We start from the raw sequence: 19,746 nt of genomic DNA, 5'->3' as shown, positions 1-19,746 counted from the left end.
AGGTTATGAAAGAAACATGTAGGAAGGGCAAGGCAAACAAGGGTTGGTCACATGCTAGGTCCCCAAAAAAGTTTAAGATAAAGTGACCATCAGAAAGCCATCAGGAAAACCAGGGGGGTGAGGTATAGAAGACATCAGTAACAGTTATGATTTTGCATATTTGTATGTAATAGCATTTTCTTCATGGAATCTTTCACATGTATTGTTATGTGATTAATAATTTAAGGATCCATTTCTTAAGATTAGAAAATAATTTTATTTATCCCTGTAATGTATATATTGGAAAGGAGGGCAAGTGAACCATTTGTAATATTTTCCTTTAAATTTCTTTCTGATAGAAAATTATATAATTGGCTTAGTTTTATATCAAGAAAAATAAGATTAAGCAGTGTTTAGATTTTTGTAGAATTGAGTTTAAATCAGGAATTACTGCATTTAAAGCACTTAGACCAAAAAGATGATTCTTGAACTTAAGTATTATAAAGTAAAACTACTTTTGGTTTTGTATTATTTCATATATATAAGTTTATTTTAGTCCCAGTTCATAACTTAAAAGGCTGTGAACAACAGTGTTCTTAACAAACTACAGAAAATAAAAAATTGGAACACTACATCAGATTATTTGTTTTCCAAAGATGAGTGCAAAAAGTCTAGGGCTTGTTCTAACTTTTATATTAAATAAGAAGCAAAAGCATACGTCATCTCCCTGTGAAAGGTATATTAGTCTTAAAATTATATTTTCATTTTGTTTTAGCTTTTATTTTTTCATCATGTAGATAAAGACTTTCCTAACATTTTCTACCCTTGAGAACCTATTGTATTCTAAGTAATTCCAAAAATAAATATGACTTGGTCCCTCTGTCAGTGAATCCCCATTCACCTTAGAATGGGACTTACACTGTGTGATAAGTGTAATAGAGATAGTATAAAATAAAATAGTAGCACTAAGGAGGGAGAGAATGGTTACTCACCCTCACGTTGTGTGTTGTGTCAGGGAAGGTTTCACAGAGAAGGTGAAGCTAAGATAAGATTTAAAGAATAAATAGGAATTTCTTTGACTGGATAGATAAGGCTATTTCAGTATAGATAGCATATGCCAGAGCACAAGCAATGCAAGAGCATTGCAGGTTCAGAGAACTGCACTTGCTTTCTTCCTGATGAGAAGGGCATGAAGTAGAGCAGAAAGGGCATGATCTGGAGAAGACTTAAGTCTTGTAAAAGGGTTGCCATGGAGACCATTAAAGGTTTTAAAGTGGAGTAGTGAGGTGGTTAATTTTGCAAGTGTGTGAAAGTGGAGAGTCTGGAGTCAGGAAATCGTTTAGAAATTATACAGTTAATTGAATCAATAGTGCTGTTGAAGAGAAGAGGATAGAGTCAGCAGGTTATGTTGTCATTTGTATAGAGGGTATAGGAAAAGAAAAACCTCTCTTAGGTTTTTGGCTTTGGTTTTTATAATATGTGTGTGTGGGTGCACAAATATTGTAGGGGAATAATGTAGGAAAGCTTATTATCAGATACTACTGTAATTTTACCTAATTTAAAAATATTGAAATAATTTCAGACTTACAGAAAAGTTGCAGAAATAATTCAGAGAATTCCCCTATACTCTTCTTCACCCCAGATTCCCCAAATGTTAACTATTTACCACAGTCACTCTTCATAAAACAATAAATAAATATTTTTTTCTGAACCATTTGAGAGTAATTTGCTAAATTATGGCCCTTTGCTCCTAAATCCTTCAGTTTACATGTTCCAAAAAACAAGGATATTTTCTTATATAACCACAGTACAGTCATCAAAATCGGGAAATTAACATTGATAGAACACTAAATCAGCTTAATTAAAATTCTGCTGAATTTCCTAATGTCCTTTTGAGTAAAAGAGAAAAAATTTTTTTTTCTGGGTATAGGGTTCAGTCTAGGATCATTTGTTACTTTTAATTGCTGTATCTCTTTAATCTCCTTTAATCTGGAACACTTCCTTGGTCTTTGTGTTTCTTGATAAAAAATTTTTGAAGACTACAGTTTAATTATTTTGTAGAAATATTCCACCATTTGGGTCTGTCTGATGTTTCCTGCTGATTAGATTTAGGTTATGCATTTTTGGCTGGAATACTACAAAAGTGTATCAGTGTATCATATCTGAAGGTCCATACTACTGTTTCGTTACTGGTGATGGAAATTCTTATCACCTGGTATGGTAGTGTCCTCCAGGTTTTTCCACTATAAAATTACTTTTTTTCCCTTTGTAATTAATAGGTATCTTTTGGGGAAATACTTTGAGACTCTGCAAATATCCTGTTTCTCCTAAAATTTTGCCTAATAGTTTTAAAACACAATAATAATTTTTACCTGAATCATTGTGTACTTTTGACACATACCCATAAATCTTTGAGCACTTCCTTCTGTTCTGGCAACAAGGTGTTTCAGAGTTCTTTTGTACTTTCCCTACCCAGTGTTGGAATCTGCCATTTTTTCAAGGAGCCCTGATTCATTTTAGTGGCAGTAGTATTTAGAAATCAAGATCTAGGCACTGTGCTCATTGCTACTGAGAGGTCATTGATTTTTAGACCCTTGTATCAGTTAGGGTTTTCCAGAGAAACAGAACCAATAGGAAATATATATAAGGAGGTTTATTGTAAGGAATTGGCTCATGTGATTAGACTGGCAAGTCTAATCTACAGGGTGAGCTGGCAGTCTAGAGACCCAGGGAGAACTAATGTTTGATGGTCCATTGAACCAATGTTCCAAGGCCATCAGGCAAGAAGAGCCGATATTGCAGATTAAGTCTGAAGGCCGTCTACTTGGAGAATTCTTTCATGTTAGGGGAGGGTCAGGTCAGTCTCTTTGTTCTGTTCAGGCCTTCATCTGTTTGGATGAGGCCTACCCATAATATGGAGGGCAAGCTGCTTTACTAATTAAAATGTTATAATCATATCTAAAAACATCCTTGCAGAAACATTCAGAATAATGTTTAATCAAACATCTGGTCACTCTGGGCCAACTGACACATAAAATCAACCATCAGAGCCTACTCAGTGGGCGGAGCTAGGGGATATACACACACCTATATTAAGTGAAAACTATGAGTACATATTACTTTTCTTCAGCCATCATTATGGGGCTCATTGTAGCCTCCCTCCCCACTTTACATATTTGTAACTCTCTTCTCTGACCGTGAGAACTCCGGCTCCCATTATTCACAGTTTACTTATTTGCTCAACCCTAGAATACACAGAAAGTAATTCAGAATTGCTAATCTTTAACACTGTGAAAAACAAAACAAAACATTTATTGGAATTCAGTGTTTATTTAGTTTCCTGTTTTTTATTTTTTTAAATTGGGGTACAGTTGCTTTACAATGTCGTGTGTTTGTTTATAGCCTGAGAGTATTATTAAAAATACTGTGTTCAAAAGTTACTTGGGTTAGTTCTCCCCTCCCCCTTTCCTCTTTAGTGTAATTGTGTTTATCATTTGAAATGCCATTAGAGACATTTCTTTCTGTTTGATTTCTCTTTTAGGGTTCTTTTTTTTTCTCTCATCATTGTTAATTTTGTTATTTTTGACAAATGTTATTTTAACATTCACATAGTTCCAAAATTTAGAACTATACAGAAAGAGAAATGTTAGTCATCCCTCCCATGTCTTCTACTCCTTTTCCAGTCCCTCATCTTTTCCATCCATTCTCTCCTACTTCCCATAGGCAGTTAGTCTAAGTTTCTCTTTTATCTTTTGTTTCTCTTTGCACAAGATGAGCATATACATATATATATTCTTCTTTCCTCTTTTTTACTACACAAAAAGTAGCACACTGCAGGCATTCTTTTGCACGTTGCTTTTTCCACTTGTCTATGTGTACTGGATATCTATATTATTTCATAGGGATCTCCATTCATTTTTAGAGCTGCATAGTGCTCCACTGTGTGGCTATACTAACTGTTTATTCAACTGTTCTTACACTTTGGACATTCATGTTATTTCTAATAGTATTTTTCAATAACAGGTAATACTGCAATGAATAATCCTGCATAATATTTGTTTTTATATTGTTGAAAGTGTATCTTCCCCCTTATTTTGTATATTTATGTTTTCTCCTTTTGTTTTTTCTGGATTAACCTTGTCTGTTTTCTTAGTTTAAAAAAGTCTAAGATTTTGATTTGTGAATTAGATAAATTTTTAGAAATTCTCTACCTCATTAATTTCTTTTTTAATCTTTATTATTTCCATGCTTGTGTTTTCCTTTGTTTATTTTGTTCTTTTTGAATTAGGAATTTATTTTTATTATTGATATAAATTTTCAAATGTATAGATTTTCCTCTTTTCAGTGCATTAAATGTATCATTTTTTAGAAAATCTGTAATTTTGGTTCATACTTGTGTAAGTCAAATTGTTTAATAGTAGACAATTTAAAAATTTTGGAGTAGAATGCCCTTGTATTTTTCATTCTGTTAGTGATGTGATGTCTAATTTTATTAGACTTGTGATCAGCCTTTACATTATTTCTACTTCATGAAATATACTTTAAGACCTACATATGATCCCCCTCCACCCCCATATTTTTGGTCAGTGTTCAGGTCCACTTGAAGAGGAGTTTTTATTATCGGGGTATTAAGTTTGATATATAAGATTTACCTTTTTATGTTATATAAGTTGTTTATATTCTCAGTTAAGTTCATGAGTGTGTGTTAGTCTTACATATTACTAAAGTTGTTTTTCTGAGTCTTTTTGCATCCCTTGTAGTTTCTGCCTTTAAAGGTAATTGCTGTGGTATTTGAAGCATAAGTATTCTTAATTATTATATCTTCATTGTATAATATGGCTGTTAACATTACATGTTGCTTCTCTTTGTCACGTTTAATGCTTTTTTGACTTGAATTCTTCTGTATCAGGATCACTACTCCTGCTTTTTGTTTACTGTTTTTATTTGCTTAGATATGCTTTTACCTATCTCTTTAATTTTTAGTCTGTTTGATTTACCTTGTTTTAGGTTATCTTTTTTTTAATTGAGGTATAGTTGATGTACAATATTATATGTTTCAGGTGTACAACATGGTGATTCACAATTTTTAAAGGTTATATTCCATTTTTAGTTGTTATAAAATATTGACTATATTACCTGTGTTGTACAGTATGTCCTTGTAGCTTTTTTTTTTTAACATCTTTATTGGAGTATAATTGCTTTACAGTGGTGTGTTAGTTTCTGCTTTATAACAAAGTGAATCAGTTATACATATACATGTTCCCATACCTCTTCCCTCTTCCGTCTCCCTCCCTCCCACGCTCCCTATCCCACCCCTCTAGGTGGTCACAGTACACAGGCCTCCCACTGCTGTGGCCTCTCCCGCTGCGGAGCACAGGCTCCAGACGAGCAGGCGCAGCGGCCGTGGCTCACGGGCCCAGCCGCTCCGCGGCATGTGGGATCTTCCTGGACCGGGGCACGAACCCGCATCCCCTGCATCGGCAGGCAGACTCCCAACCACTGTGCCACCAGGGAAGCCCTAATTAGGTCTTTTTTTATAAGTTGTATTAAAAAATCATTTTCTATTAATGACTGTTGAGCTCAATCTCAGTTTTGTCATTTTATGTTATATATATACTACTGTATGCATTATGTTATATTTTTCTTTGTGATATGCTTTCTTTGCACTTCCCTTTAAAAAATTTCTTTGGGTATTTTGGATTTATTATTTTTTGTTTTTGTTATAGTAGCTACTTGTGTACTTATGCCTTTTTAAAATGCCCTCTTCCTTGTTTTCTTGTTTAACTTTCTACTATCCTTTATTTTAGTTTTTAATGGTGTGCTTTGATTCTTACCTATTGCTATTTGAACAATCAATGAGTATTTTGTGTTCTTTTTCTCTCTTCTCCCATGTTTTTAGTTGAATTATGTCTACTTTCTCTTCAAACTTAACTGCAACTTTGTTTTGCTCTTAGTTCTACAGTTAAATGTGTTAAATCCTCACCATCAGTCTTTTGCTGAGGTTCCCCAGTCACCTACTGGTAGATATATCTCAATTTTTAGGAGATTTCTTAAGAAGAGCTTGTGGGCACAATGTTCCCTGAGTTCTTGCATATGTAAAGTTGTTTTTCTATAGCCTTGATACTGGAAGGACAGCTTGATTTACACTTCTTTTCCTTGCTTACAGTGTGCCCTTGTTTTTTATGTTGTTTTTGAGAAATCTGATGCCAGTCTTAATTCTCTTGCCCTTATAAGTTATTTGACCCTTTTGCTCGATTTTATTTTCCCTTTTATTTTTAAAGTCTAATAGTTTCATTAGGATATGTCTTAGAGTTTATTGTAGCAGGTCAGTTTTCCCTTCTACGTACTGGGTCCTTTTAATATGTATTATTGGGCCTTTTGTTTCTGAAAAGCTTTTTTTGGATTGTAGTTTTAAATATTCTAATGTTTTGTTTTTCTTCTATGGGGACTCTAGTTACACATAATTATATCTTCTTTGTCTGTCTTCCATTTCAAAAACTTTCTATTTTTACTTCATTATCTCATTTTCATCCTCTTGGTTCTTTTACTGTTTTCTTCAGTGTCTTTTATTAAGTTTTTATTTTTTCTTGAGCTCCTTGCAATTTAGTCTTCAATTCGGATAGAATTTTATCTTTTTCATTCACCTCTTTTTTTTCATTTCTGTTAGCTTTTGTTCGTTCTGTTTTTCATTTGTAAATTTGTGATCCAACGTGTTTTTTCATATACCAAATTTGTATTTAAGGAGATACAATTGAGTTTGGATGTTTATTAACGTTTTCTGCTTTGTTATTGATTTGGGGAGGTATTTTTCATTAGTGTAATTGTTCTGATTTAATTTTGTAGTAGTTTTATAGAGATGAAAATTGCTCATGCCTCTGCATTTATGTGAGCAAGGCTGATGTTTTAGGGACTTACGAGAATTCTAATTTAAGAGTACCCTCCTCCGTTACTGTAGCAGAGTACTACCTCTGGTAGGTGAAAGGATTGTGTGTCTCTCAGTTTGCTTCAGTGGTTGGTTGATAGATATCAATATCAAGGAAGATTCCTGGGAGCGGGGAGGATCTTAAGGATGGAGTTCAGGAAGGATGATTGTCTTATTTTTAGTCCCTTTAATTTTAAGCATTGAAGCCAGTGTAATGAGCTTAAGCTAAAATGGGATTTATTGAAAGCTGGGATTTCACCCTACACAGAATGGCAGCTGGGCCCTCTTAGGTACTAAAACCAGGGTGAGAGGTAAAGCAACCTGCTTAAGGTCACACAGCTGAAAAGGGGCAGAGTTAGGATTTGACCCCAGGTCAGTCTGACTCTAGTTCTTAATTATGACACCCTTCTGCCTCTGCTTATTTTCAGGGCTTCCACAAACAGTACAGAAGTCATTAAAAATGGGAAGTGCTGCTTTGTTGCCTCCTACCTAACTGGTATGCTTTGTACCAGAAGCAGGGGCCACTTCAAGAAAGCCCTTTTAAACTTAAATCATTTTTCTGTAAAGTAAAGTTTCTCACTTTACAAAATTTGATTTTGTATGTAGCGTGTTCCAATAAAAAAGTAGTATTCTTTCTAATTGCTGTTGCCATAGTCTCCCTTCCAAAATATAGGATTAGTTGATGGCAGACATGATATTGCTTCAATTATTCAAAATACTTGCTGTCAAAAGCTTCTTTTTGGCTGTCCAGAGGAATCCCAAAGTTTCTTCTGTGGTTGTTTTGTGGATTCTGCAGATCAGATGATCTGACAAGTGAGATGTGTATGCTAGAATCAGGAGCCATCTAAATATTGCAAGAAAGAACTAGGAACTGGAAAAGTATTTATAGATATTAAAATGAGAAAGTGAGGTGGAGGAGGGGCTGATGGTGAATGCTGTAATAAAAGTGAAGATGCAATTTCAGAAAATGAAAAAGTGTTCATTTAAATAGTGACTTTTTCCAAGTGTTGAAAATAGATAATGAAAACTCACTTAGGCTATAAATGTAGTAAAGTTAAATAAGCCATTTCTAAAAGCCAAAATTTAGAGTTGGCTCAGCATAAAGAAGGCTTTATAAAATGCCTCTCTTCATTCATGATCCCAATGGGCCAGGTCCCAAGATGTTTCGGTAAAGGTCCCTGAACTATGTAATTTAATATTCTCCTCAGAGTAAATGCATGCTCTTTTCATAGTGCTTTGTCAAATTTAAAATTATCTGATCGTTTTTACCTTGCTTCTTCTCCTTCTTCCTAATTATTCTGCCCAGTGGCACTTAAACGAGAAAACTGGCAGGATTGTGAGAAGGGATTTTATTCAGTGAATATTTATTGTGCATTGGTCATGTGCCAGGCTTTCTCCTGGGCAAACAAGTGGATGCATTCAAATGGCTGACTTAACACCTACTTAAGATTTCAGAAATAACTTCCTTGGCTCTGTTGACTGTATAGGTAAAACAAATTGTTATTAAATTGGAACATGCTCTTAAGTGTTAATATGTGTTACATGCAAAACCTTTGGACTCTCTTTCTTTTCTGAGTCAAACAGTATGGTACTTAATTGAGTCTTCCATCTAAGAGATCTTCCTGTCTTCTGACCAGCCACTACCTCACAGTGAATGCCTGTTGTGGACTTAAGCTTTTGCTTTTCTTAGTAATTTAATTTCTTATAAAAGAGTATAATATAGTGATATATAAAAGAGTATGAAAGTGAGAGGGAGACTGCTGAGAAAATGACTCCAGTTACAAAGTGAGAAAAACCTAAAGGGACAGGAAACAAAAGTCTCCAGTGCCAGCGCAGTGGTGAAAGCAGGGATTCCACCTGCCTATCTGCTTCTTTGTATCTTCTGGTTATTTTGTGTGTCAGAATTGGTCTCCTCCTCAGCAATTTTACATGGGGACCAAATACTCAGATCTTCCTACATAAAGAGCTTTAGGATATGTTGGTGAATATGTGAATATTTAAAAAAATTGTATGTAGTCTGTTTCCTGTTTTTTCTTGATTTGGAAATAAAATATTGCTAAATGTAAAAAAAGTAAAGGATTGTAGCTTCCTCTTTTACAGTATTGGTATGTTTAAAGACTTAGTTTTCTTAATTTAATCATGGACATTTTCAAACATACAAGAGCAGAGAGAGTAGTAAAATGAACCACTGTTCACCCATCATCTGTCTACTTTCAACAGTTGTCAATGTGACCAATCCTATTTCATGTATGTTCCCCCTCCCCATTATTGATGCAGATCCCAGACATATTTTGTTTGTAAATATTAAAGTATCTGTCACTAAAAGATAATGTACTCTTTTTAATAAATATAACCTTACTGTCATTACATCTGAAAAAGTGAACAATTCTATTTGAGAGGTGTTAAAGACCTTTATTATTCATATCATAATACAGGTCACTGTGTTAAACAAGAGCATGAGAAGTAATGTCACTTAAGCCTTGGACTCAGCCTTAGGTTTAAATGCCAATTTTGCTGCTTTTTAATAACTTCATGACCTTGGGCACGTTAACCTCTCTTCATCTCACTTAGCCTCAGTTTCCTTAGCTGTTAAATGGTAATAACAGTAATTCTAGCCTCATAGGATAGTTGTGAGTTATAAATGAAGCAATGAACGTGAAGTGATTAGGATACTGCTTTGTATATAGAACATTCTCAATAATATTAGTCATTGTTGTTATTTTATTTGGAGGTATAAGGAAATATACAGATAACTAATTTCACATTCCACCTTTTAGTGTAGGTGATGTTTCAAAGTGATTTGCATTCAGTGATCCTCTAAGCCTTTGAGTTTTAGGGAATGCCGAAAAGTCTTAGTATTATTTTAATTCAAAGGTATATTTTACACTTTTCTCAAAAGCAAACAGTTTGTTTTAAGACATGTGATACTGTTGAAAGCAATAAATATTTAACCTTTACTCAAATCTTGGATATTTTTATGTGTGTTGGTATGAAAACTTTGAGATACCCTGAGATAAGACCATTATTTATAAATCTCCATATAGGTTAAAAATAAAAAGCAAATCTAAATGCCAGTTTACCTAAAGTGATAGTTTGGGCAACTGTGAACATAAAAGTGGTATCAATATTATTGCTTACACTCTCCTTTCTTCCCTCTATTTAATCCATTTAATCTTTTTTCTTATCTTACTCCATCCAGAATGTACAATGTTGAAGGAAATTTGTCTTTGCAGCTGAAGTTCTTTCATAGTAGTGTGTTCTAATTATAGTGGAAGTCAGGGGATAAAATGCTCAGCATATGCAATTCATTGTACAGACTTTCTGGAACATACTGCTTACACATCTTTAGTTTTTATTTTTTAATACTTAAAGTGCTCATCACTTTCATGCAGATTTTCCTGATTTACAAAATGAGCAATTCTGTTTTTTATTTTTTGTTAGCTTTATTGAGGTAAAATTTATAGCCATAAAATTTACCCAATCTAAGTGTACAATTCAGTGATTTTTTAAATAGATTTACAGAATCATCACCACAGTTTGATTTCACAGCATTTCCATCACCTCAAAAAAGAATCCTCTGCCCATTACCAGTCATTCCCCATACTTACCCCACTTCTAGGCAACCACTAGTTTACTTTGTCTCTATAGATTTGCCTCTTTTGGATATTTCATATAAATGGAGTCATACAGTTTGTGACTTTTTGTGTCTGGCTTCTTTCACTTAGCATAATGTTTCAAGGTTCATCCATGTCGTACCATGTGTCTATATTTCATTCCTTTGTATTGCTAAGTAATATTCTATTATATGGATGTACCATGTTTTGTTTATCCATTCAGAATTGATGGACATTTGGTTGTTTCCATGTCTTTAGTGTTTTGACTAATACTGCTATGAACATTTGTGTGTACGTTTTCACAGGGACATAATTGTTTTAAAAAATTATTAACATGTAGAAATAATGGTTCTCTTTTATTCATGTGTTTTTAATTTTGATTTTATTATGTGACAATATAGTGGAGAGAAGCTCTGTGCAGGGTTTTAGGAGTCTGAGTTTCATGTTAGTACTCACGTGCTTTGTGGCCTTAGAAGGATAAATCTATGTCTGTAGATCTCAGTTTCTGCTCTAGATTGAATATTTGTATCCCCCCAGAATTCATATGTTGAAAACTAATCCCCAGTTGATGGTGTTTGGATGGGGCCTTAGGAGGTGATTAGTATTGAGACCCCGGAGAGCTCCCTTGCCCTACTACCATGTAAGGACAAATGTAGAAGATGGCTCTCTGAGGACCAGGAAGTGGGCCGTTACCAGACACTGAATCTCCTTGTGCCTTGATCTTGGACTTCCCAGCCTCCAGAACTGTGGGAAATAAATTTCTTTTATTTATAAGACACCCACTTTATGGTATTTTCATTATAACAGCCTGAACAGAAATGTGAAAAATAAACTTCTGTTGTTTATAAGCCATTCAATCTATGATACTTTTATTATAACAGCCCAAATGCACTAAGACAGTTTCCTTATTAATAAAATGAAAAAATTCAAGTAGATGCTCTCCATGGTTCTAAATCCCTGGTTATAAATCTATTAATTTCTGTATGACCTTGGGCAAATTATTTAATTTCTCTGTGCCTCAGTCTTCTCATCAGAAAAAATGGGGATATTAATATAACTATATGTTGTTCTGAGGATGAAATAATATTCTTGGAATGTAAAAAAAATGCCAAGATGTATTAAGCTATGTGTAATATGTTTGTGCCCATTTTAGTTTGTTGGAGCAAGAAGGCCTTAGTGGGAATGCTTTGGCTGTGGCCTTCATGGAGAATCAGTGGTAGTAAGCTAGTAATTGGTAGAGGAAGGAAAATTTAGCTGCTAATAATAGGTACCATTTATTGAGTGTTTAACATTCTGGAGTATACTAAAGACTATACATACATTAGCTCACCTAATCCTGGGTCCTGTGGGTTTGGTGATTATGCCCATAAAAGAAAGCAAAGGAATTGCCCAAACCACCTAGCTAGTAAGTGGCTGCCTCAGAGTCACACCCTGGCTCTAACTAAGACTGTGATGTTTACCACTGCACCAGACTGCCTTTCAGGGAGAACAACTCTTTGGAACAGAATCCCATGGCAGAAAGGTCTTCAGCGGGGGAGGACTTTGCTTGGGAAAGATATCTAGTATTGCTAACAATCCTTCTGAGGGATAACAGGTGCTGGTTCACAGTTTTCTGTATGTCTTATATTACTTTGTTCCATGTGATTGTGATGTGACATTTTAGTTAATGAACAAGTTAAAGGATTTGCAGTATGTTCAGTATTGTTTTTGTAGTTTTACCTCAAAAATACATTATAATATACATGGTTTTGTTAAATGGACTTTTAATCTGATGGAAGACAACTTTCACATGTTCCACTGGCTTCTTTCTGCTTGGGTAATGCCATAATAATTTCCATTTTTTTGAGCAGTTTTCTGTCTCTTTAGTTAACTTAAATTTTTTAAACTTTCTTTTGTACTATATTTTTTAACTTTTTTTCCAGTGTGGTGTTTGGTATATACCAAATATTTTCATTATATAAACAAAAAAACTTAATAGTGCCAAAGTCTTAATTCATGTTTTGTATATATATTATTTCATTTGAACAAAAGTACTCTTTTGTATATGTGTGGTATCCAACATATAAACAATTTGGTACTAAAAATTAATTTGTATGCCAGTTATTTAGAATTAGGAACTTGATGATACATATGAACTTCTGTTCAAATCCATTAGACTATTATATGTCTGAATTAGATTTAGCCTGAGATTAGCTCAATGAAAGGCATGTATGTCTTTGCCAAGTGTAGAGGAGGAACATTTCTTTCTAGGATAAAGGTCAGTAGAGAACAGGTTTAGTGATGACCCACCCAGAGAAATTGTGAGATAAAGAGGAAGGGAGGAGACACCTATAGCAGGTCAAGAGAGGTTGGGATCTAGAAATAAGACCGTGAGTTTGTAAAGTTATCACATGCTTCCCCTGTTGATGGAGGAAGACCTGTACCCAGGCAGGGGAACTCAGTGGACACATCCATTGCCCTGGGGAAGGAAGCTGTCCAGGCTTCTTGGAGTGCAGAAGCCGTGCAGGAAGAGAGCTCACCTCAGAGAGCTGTGACAGCAGGTGAAGAAGCTCTAGCTATAGGGTACTCTATAGCTGGGGATGCCAGAAATACCTTTACCTTATTGGAATTCCATCAGCCTGATTCACTTCTGTAAAGCAATATTCCTTTTTCCTTTTGCTCCCCCAGTTTTGGTGAAGGAGGAGTTACCTATAAATTAACACAGACAAGAAAAGCCAAAGATTTGAAAAAGTCATAGAGTAAAGGACTTCTTGAAGCTGGACCTTCAAAAATGAAAGTTTGCCGCTGCTAAGGGTTTGGTAGACTAGCTAGAGAGGTGGGGAAATCCTTAAAGAACTGACTTCCCTTTGACTTTGTAGATATTGGTGTCTGGCTCCTGTGGAGAGGGGGCAGGGCGGGGAGGGTGATGTAGGGGTAGTTGCTTATGTTGTTTTTGAAAATAGTTTTTAAGTGGTAGGCTATCATTACCATAAGCTTTTGAATTTTTGACGTTTAAATACAGTGTAGGACTTTTCATGTCCAATTGGACCTTCAATATAGAATTTTCTTGTCTTTCAAGGTAGATTATATTTTCATAGAAACCTCAGAACTTTCCGTTTCCTTCCTCCCTCCCTCACTGAATAAACTAGGGCCTGATCCATCTGTAAAATACTTGACATTTCAGCTTTCAATTTTATTTAGAAGAATTACTGTTTTGGATAGATCTGTATTTTGATGAAAGTTAATAATTATTTTATCATTTTCATTTAAAGTCTGTCCAAAAGGATTGTTTTTCTTTCATTTAGAACTGTCAATGTTATTGTAAAACCAGATTAATAATCATACACTGGCACCTACAATAATAAAAAAATGACAGATATTTTCAACTGTTGAACTGCTTTACTGATACATTTTCCTAAAGTTGAGTAATGTTTATTTCTGCATAATTTTATATATGGATACATAGTGTGATGAGCCCAGTTAGGTAGTAGTGAATACCTATGTGTGCTTGTCTGTTTTCATCTAGGATTGCTCTTGCTCTGTCACAATAGTTGAAGGTATTTCTAATCTGAATTTAAGGACAGCTATAGTATTTCTTCTGAAAATGCAGGGCTGAGGAGCCTGCATTCTGATTTTGTTCATTGCCATTATGTGTCTACATGATGTAGACTCATTAGAGATGATTTAGTTAGCCTTAGGCTATCTTAATGGGTTTTCACTGGTTGTAAAAAATGCCTCTTCGAAGAATCTAACTAAATTTTCCAAATAAACTTGTTGATTTATACTTATTGAGAGAGGAGTTCCAGTGTACCCACTCATATCATCAATTACAGTCTCTTATGAAGTGTAATTTGCCCAGTCTTGATTAAAAGGCCAGAGTTCTCTTTTCCTGCTCCTTAAACACATCCTCTGCTGCCCTCTAACGGCTGCCCATTGGTAGCACCCATTGAGGTCCCTCTTACCATCATCATAGACCTGCCTTCGTCTGGCATCCAGTGATTTACGTAGCGGCTGGATCCGTGGGAGAGTGTCCCAGTAGAAGGAGCTGGGAGAAGCCGCTTTGAAGGAAAAGTATGCACAGGTGGTCTATGATCACACCACAAGGTGTCGACTGTCAGGTAGTTGTGATAACGTTAGGTTTCCTAGGGTATGTGTTTCACTTTACTGTTGGTCTCATATGTTTGTTCATTTGTTCATTCATTTATCCATTCATTAATCAGATATTTTTTGAACGCCAAATATATCCAGCGCCTCGCCTTGACTCGATCTAGTAGGTGCTTATTGTAGATTTGTTAAATGAGTGAATGAATGAGTAAATAAATGTAAAGATAAATAGGACTTGGTCTCTAACTACTTAGTTGCCCCAGTTTTCCTCTTTTAACTCTTCAAGGTCTTGAGAAAGATGTTCAAACTAGAAGATAGATACAAATATCAGTTGAAACTTAGTCTCCTTACATTTTTCAGAATTTCTCAGAATTCATCATCCCTAACGTAGGATTCTGTTTTTAGGTAAGGTTTATTTTGCACCTAGGAATGATGTTAATTTACTTTGCCATTTCTTGCTTTTGGTTGAAAGCAACATGCAGTCATGGTTGCACATTTTCCTTTATGTTCACCAGTTTCCAAGGCACTTCACCTGCTATAAACTCTGGCTTTCTGCCTCTTTTATGTATTACAAATCGTGACTTAAAATAGATCGTTTTAAATAGCCATATATGAAATATGACATGTTTGTGTTAAGCATGTTGTGAATTTTCTGCCATTTTTTTTGGCCTGCTTCACTTGGCAAATTTTTTAAAAGACATGTTTTCCTTGTCACTTTCCATTGATTCATATCAGGTATATGTCTGCCACTGACTTCATTCCTTGTTTGAGAATATAATTCACTCAGATATATTTAGGTTGAATAAGCTTCTTGTGAAAAATAACGATCTATATCTACCTACTGGAGAAGAGCATGAGCAGATACCTCATGTTATTTAACATTTATTGTGGTGATGGTAGTGGATGGTTGTATTGTCTTTTGCAGGATTTTCTCTTTATTTTGTGTGTTTTGTACATTATTCTATGAACTATATAACTAGAAATAGGCAGATTTTTTTTCTTATGGCTGTGCTGATGACTTGAAAAATGTAAAACAAATGACTTGCAAAACCACATTTAATTGGAACTAGTAGTACAGTAATCATTACTTTCTATTATCCATCTCTTTTATGATAACAATGAAAGAGATTGATGTAAAGGAGACTGTAGAAGGGAGGAAGATATAAAGAGTAAACATTACAGCTTTCATCTCTGCTTCACATTTTATTCATCAATTCATTTGATATTGGCCCACACAGCCAAAAATCTATATTTCTCATTACTTTAAATTACTTTTTTATCACTTTCAAAATGTTCTTTAAAAAAAAAAGACTGTTGGATTAAAAAAAATTAGTATTTTTCCATGCTGAGGTGGTTTTGTGAAGTCATGGAAAGTTTGGAAAGAGTATATGTCTCAGGAGACAGTGATGAAATGTAAGATTGCTTCTGGGTACTATAGTTTGCCAAGGTAAATCTAGACTAGAGATTGAAACCATCTCCCTTTTGCACTTTAAGTATGTGGAGAACACAGTGGTGAAAAATTTGGCACTTGCTGGCATAAAATTGATAACCTGACTTGCAAAGCTTAGATAACACAGATATTATTCAAAGGATTACCTGCAGCTATCATTTCTTATGCCTTAGGAATTCCAGAGGTTCTTTTTTCTTGGGTACTGGTTAATTAGGTTTTATTGTGGCAAGGCTTAACCCTCAGTGTATTGATGGACATTTTCATTCAGAATAAATGTCAACAGATTGGGGGAAAAAAAAAACCTACAAAGAAGAAGCAGCGGTGCTGAATGATTGCAGATAAGTCCTACCAAACTCTGAATTGTAGTTTTGCTTCCTGTACCAAGTTTCTCCATTGACTAAAAGAGAAGGCTGCTCTAGCTAAAACTTAAGCAGAAAGGGGTTCATTAGAAAGATGTGTATAACTCAGAATTTATGAGAAGGATGGAGAAATAGGCTCAGAAAATAGGAAGGACACAAAGGCAGTTGAGAAGTTGTCTGGAGCATCCCATTGACAGCCTAGATCAGCAGTTCTCTTGTTACTAGGTTTCGGGGGGTCTGTGAGTTCAAAACTATTTTAATAATAATTCTTAGTACTGCCCCTTTCACTGTGTTGACATTTGCACCGATAATGCAAAAGCTAGGACTCCATCTTGTTCAATTGGCCCGATGTCACTGGATGTTTTCAGGGCTGTTTTATTGGTAAGCTGATCATGTGATATGAGAACATCATTACTGGAACCAGATTGCCTGGGTGTGAATCCTAACTTCCCCAGTTACTAGCTTTGAGATGTTGGGCCACATTTAACCTCTCTCAGCCCCATTTTACTTTTCTATAAAATGGGGTTAATAACAGTAGTTATCTCATAGAAATGTTGCAAGGAGTAATTAAATTAATATAAGTAAATCATTTAGAACAACGTATGCCTTGTAGTAAACACTTGGTAAATGTTAACTTGCTTAATCATCATTATCAGACTTTTACATCTGGTCTTTGACAAGCTGGTCACCAGAGAAGGGAGCTTAGCCGTGAGTCTGAGCTGTCTGGTTCTTGTAGTGCTGGAGAAAAAACTCATCAGGTCAAGATACTGATCTGGAAACATGAAGTGCTACTATTTTAGGTTAAACATGTAAAACATGAGCTTTTCCCTCATTCTTCCTACTAATTGTATGTTAGCCTGGGCAGATGTAGAACAAAACTGAATGAACAAATTGCAAACAAATATTCGAGGATAAAACTTGAAGAGAATATGTCATATTTACTTTGACAACATGTTTTCTTTTGTAGATATATAAAAATAGTAGTGATTTTTTTTAGTTGTATATACAAAAGCTGTAAAATAGTATACTTCTTTAAGTAGCCTTGCTTGTGTAGTCATTATCTGACAAGTAATAAGACTACATCGTTTTTTTTCCAAGTAATCTGGGCATTTTTTCAAAAGACTACATTTTTTTCAGGGCAAGGCTGTGACTTGAGTTTTTAGCTCCAGCTGAAAGCACAGTGCTTGAAATGGGATAGGTTCATAGCAAGTATTTGCTGAATAAGTAATATAGAGTCACATTTTCTGCTCTGCTGGAAAATTATTTTCAAGAGAGTGTGCTTTCTGATTACTGTAGTTAATAACACTATTGCATATTTGAAAGACCTAAGAGAGTAAGTCTTAACAGTTCTCATCACAAGAAAAGAATTTTTGCAACTATTTATAGTAGTGGATGTTAACTAGATTTATTGTGGTGATCATTTCACAATATATACAAGTATCAAATCATACTGTACACCTGAAACTAATATAATTTTCTATGTCAGTTATAGCTCAATAAAAAAAGAGGAGGCTGTTTATAAAAGAGTATACTTTCACTAAATGCAATGCAATTTTACAGTGTCCTCCAAGGAACTGTCACTATATAGTGATGGTACGCGGGTGTAGGACAAGGGAAGGAGGGATAAATGTGATGGAGAATACTCTCTCAGACATGAAATTAAGTTTAGGTGGCTAATATAATTGAACCTTTGATTTTCTTGTTATGTTTTGTTTTGAAGTTCCTGCTTTTCTTAAAATCGTGCTTTGATGGTATATTGGGCTGGCCAAGCATACAGATGCCTGCCATGCCAAAGCTCCCATTTAAAGGAAACTGTCTTGCTCTTAGCCCTTGCTGTATGAATAGTCCCATTTTGTATTTTCCATAACCCCTGGGCGTACCGGAGTGGACACTAGAAAACTAAACCAAGATCAGTGAATTATGGCTTGGTACAAAAAGATAACTAGGCTAATCAGATTTTTCCCTGGCAAATTTAAAATATAAAATGTGGAGAGAGAGAGACAGTTAACAATGAGGGCAAAAATTAAAATAGTATATTGGGAAATAACTTGAGGTAAACATGAGGATAAGGTGAGTTGTTATGTGTTATGGGGAAGCAAAAATATGAGAAGTGAGAGAAAGCCATTTAATAGTGGATCTGAAAGAATCAGATATTTGGAATTAAGCTGCGTAAATAATAAGGAGAGTAATAGAATACTGCAAGTTTGATTAATTGATTCATTCCTTTATTCAACAAATAATTTGTTGAGTTACTGCTATGTACCAGGCACTGTTCTAGCCCAAGAGCATTGCTCCGAAAAACAGTTAAGCCAGTGATTCTCAACTAGCTGTGATTTTTGCCTGCCAGAGGATATTTGGCAGTGTCTAGAGACATTTGGTTGTCACAACTGGGAAGGGGGAATGGTATTAGTATTCTAGTGGGTAGAGGCCAGGGATGCTGCTAAATATTCTACAAGGCACGGGACAACTCCTTACAGAAAAGAATAAATAATCTGACTCAAAATGTCTGTAATTCTGAGATTGAGAAACCCTGCGTAAGCCATTAAGTATAGGCATACCTCAGAGATAACTGCTGGCTCGGTTGCAGACGACCACAGTAAATACTGCAATAAAGCAAGTCACATGAATTTTTTGGTTTCCCAGTACAAATAAAAGTTATGTTTATGTAATACTGTAGTCTGTTAAGTGTGCAATAACATTATGTCTAAAAAAACAATGTACATACCTTAATTAAAAATATTTTATTGCTAAAAAATGCTAACCGTCATCTGAGCCTTCAGTGGGTTGTAACCTTTTTGCAGTGGTAACATCAAGGATCACAGACCACCATAACAAATATAATAATAGAAAGTTTGAAATATTGCAAGAATTACCAAAACGTGATGCAGAAACATGAAATGAGCAAATGCTGGTGGAAAAATGAGCAGTAGACTTGCTCAATGCAGGGTTGCCACAAGCCTTCAATTTGTAAACAACACAATATAGTGAAGTATAATAAAATGAGGTATGTCTGTGTATATTTCATAGAGTAATTATTATCTTGTAGTTGACATTTAACTTTCTGTGTTTTCAGAAAGGAAAATTTACTGGAGGAAGTTTACTGGAGTAAAATGGAGGCCTCAGTAATATTACCCATTCTGAAGAAAAAACTAGCCTTCCTTTCAGGTATGTTTTCTTCTTAAAATTGGAAGTGTTTGATGTATAAATTTGTTTAATCTTTTTTTCTTTGATAAGTTTGGCAGAAAGGCATTTCCTTTTTCTCTGAAGGTTTTGTTTTAAAGGTATTTCTGAGACACCTTGTACTCAGAATGGATAGCGGTGCAAGCCAACTCTGTCACT

At 34.9% G+C, this 19,746-nt stretch overlaps 1 protein-coding gene across 3 annotated transcripts in view; it reads left to right on the top strand.

Annotated features, from left to right (window-relative positions):
- Positions 1-19,746, top strand: part of SESTD1 (SEC14 and spectrin domain containing 1) — a 132,747-nt gene that overhangs the window by 27,726 nt on the left and 85,275 nt on the right. For all 3 annotated transcript variants that reach the window (XM_082841907.1, XM_082841906.1, XM_082841905.1), the window contains exon 2: positions 19,481-19,572. In XM_082841907.1, the coding sequence (XP_082698033.1) occupies positions 19,518-19,572 (55 nt within the window). In that variant the 5' untranslated portion in view covers positions 19,481-19,517. The remainder of the gene's footprint in view (positions 1-19,480; positions 19,573-19,746) is intronic.

Source organism: Leucopleurus acutus, assembly GCF_964270905.1.
Source record: "Leucopleurus acutus genome assembly, chromosome: 6".
Lineage (NCBI taxonomy): Eukaryota > Metazoa > Chordata > Mammalia > Artiodactyla > Delphinidae > Leucopleurus > Leucopleurus acutus.
The sequence above is the reverse complement of the archived record's forward strand: the minus strand, read 5'-3'. Positions and strand labels throughout refer to the sequence as shown.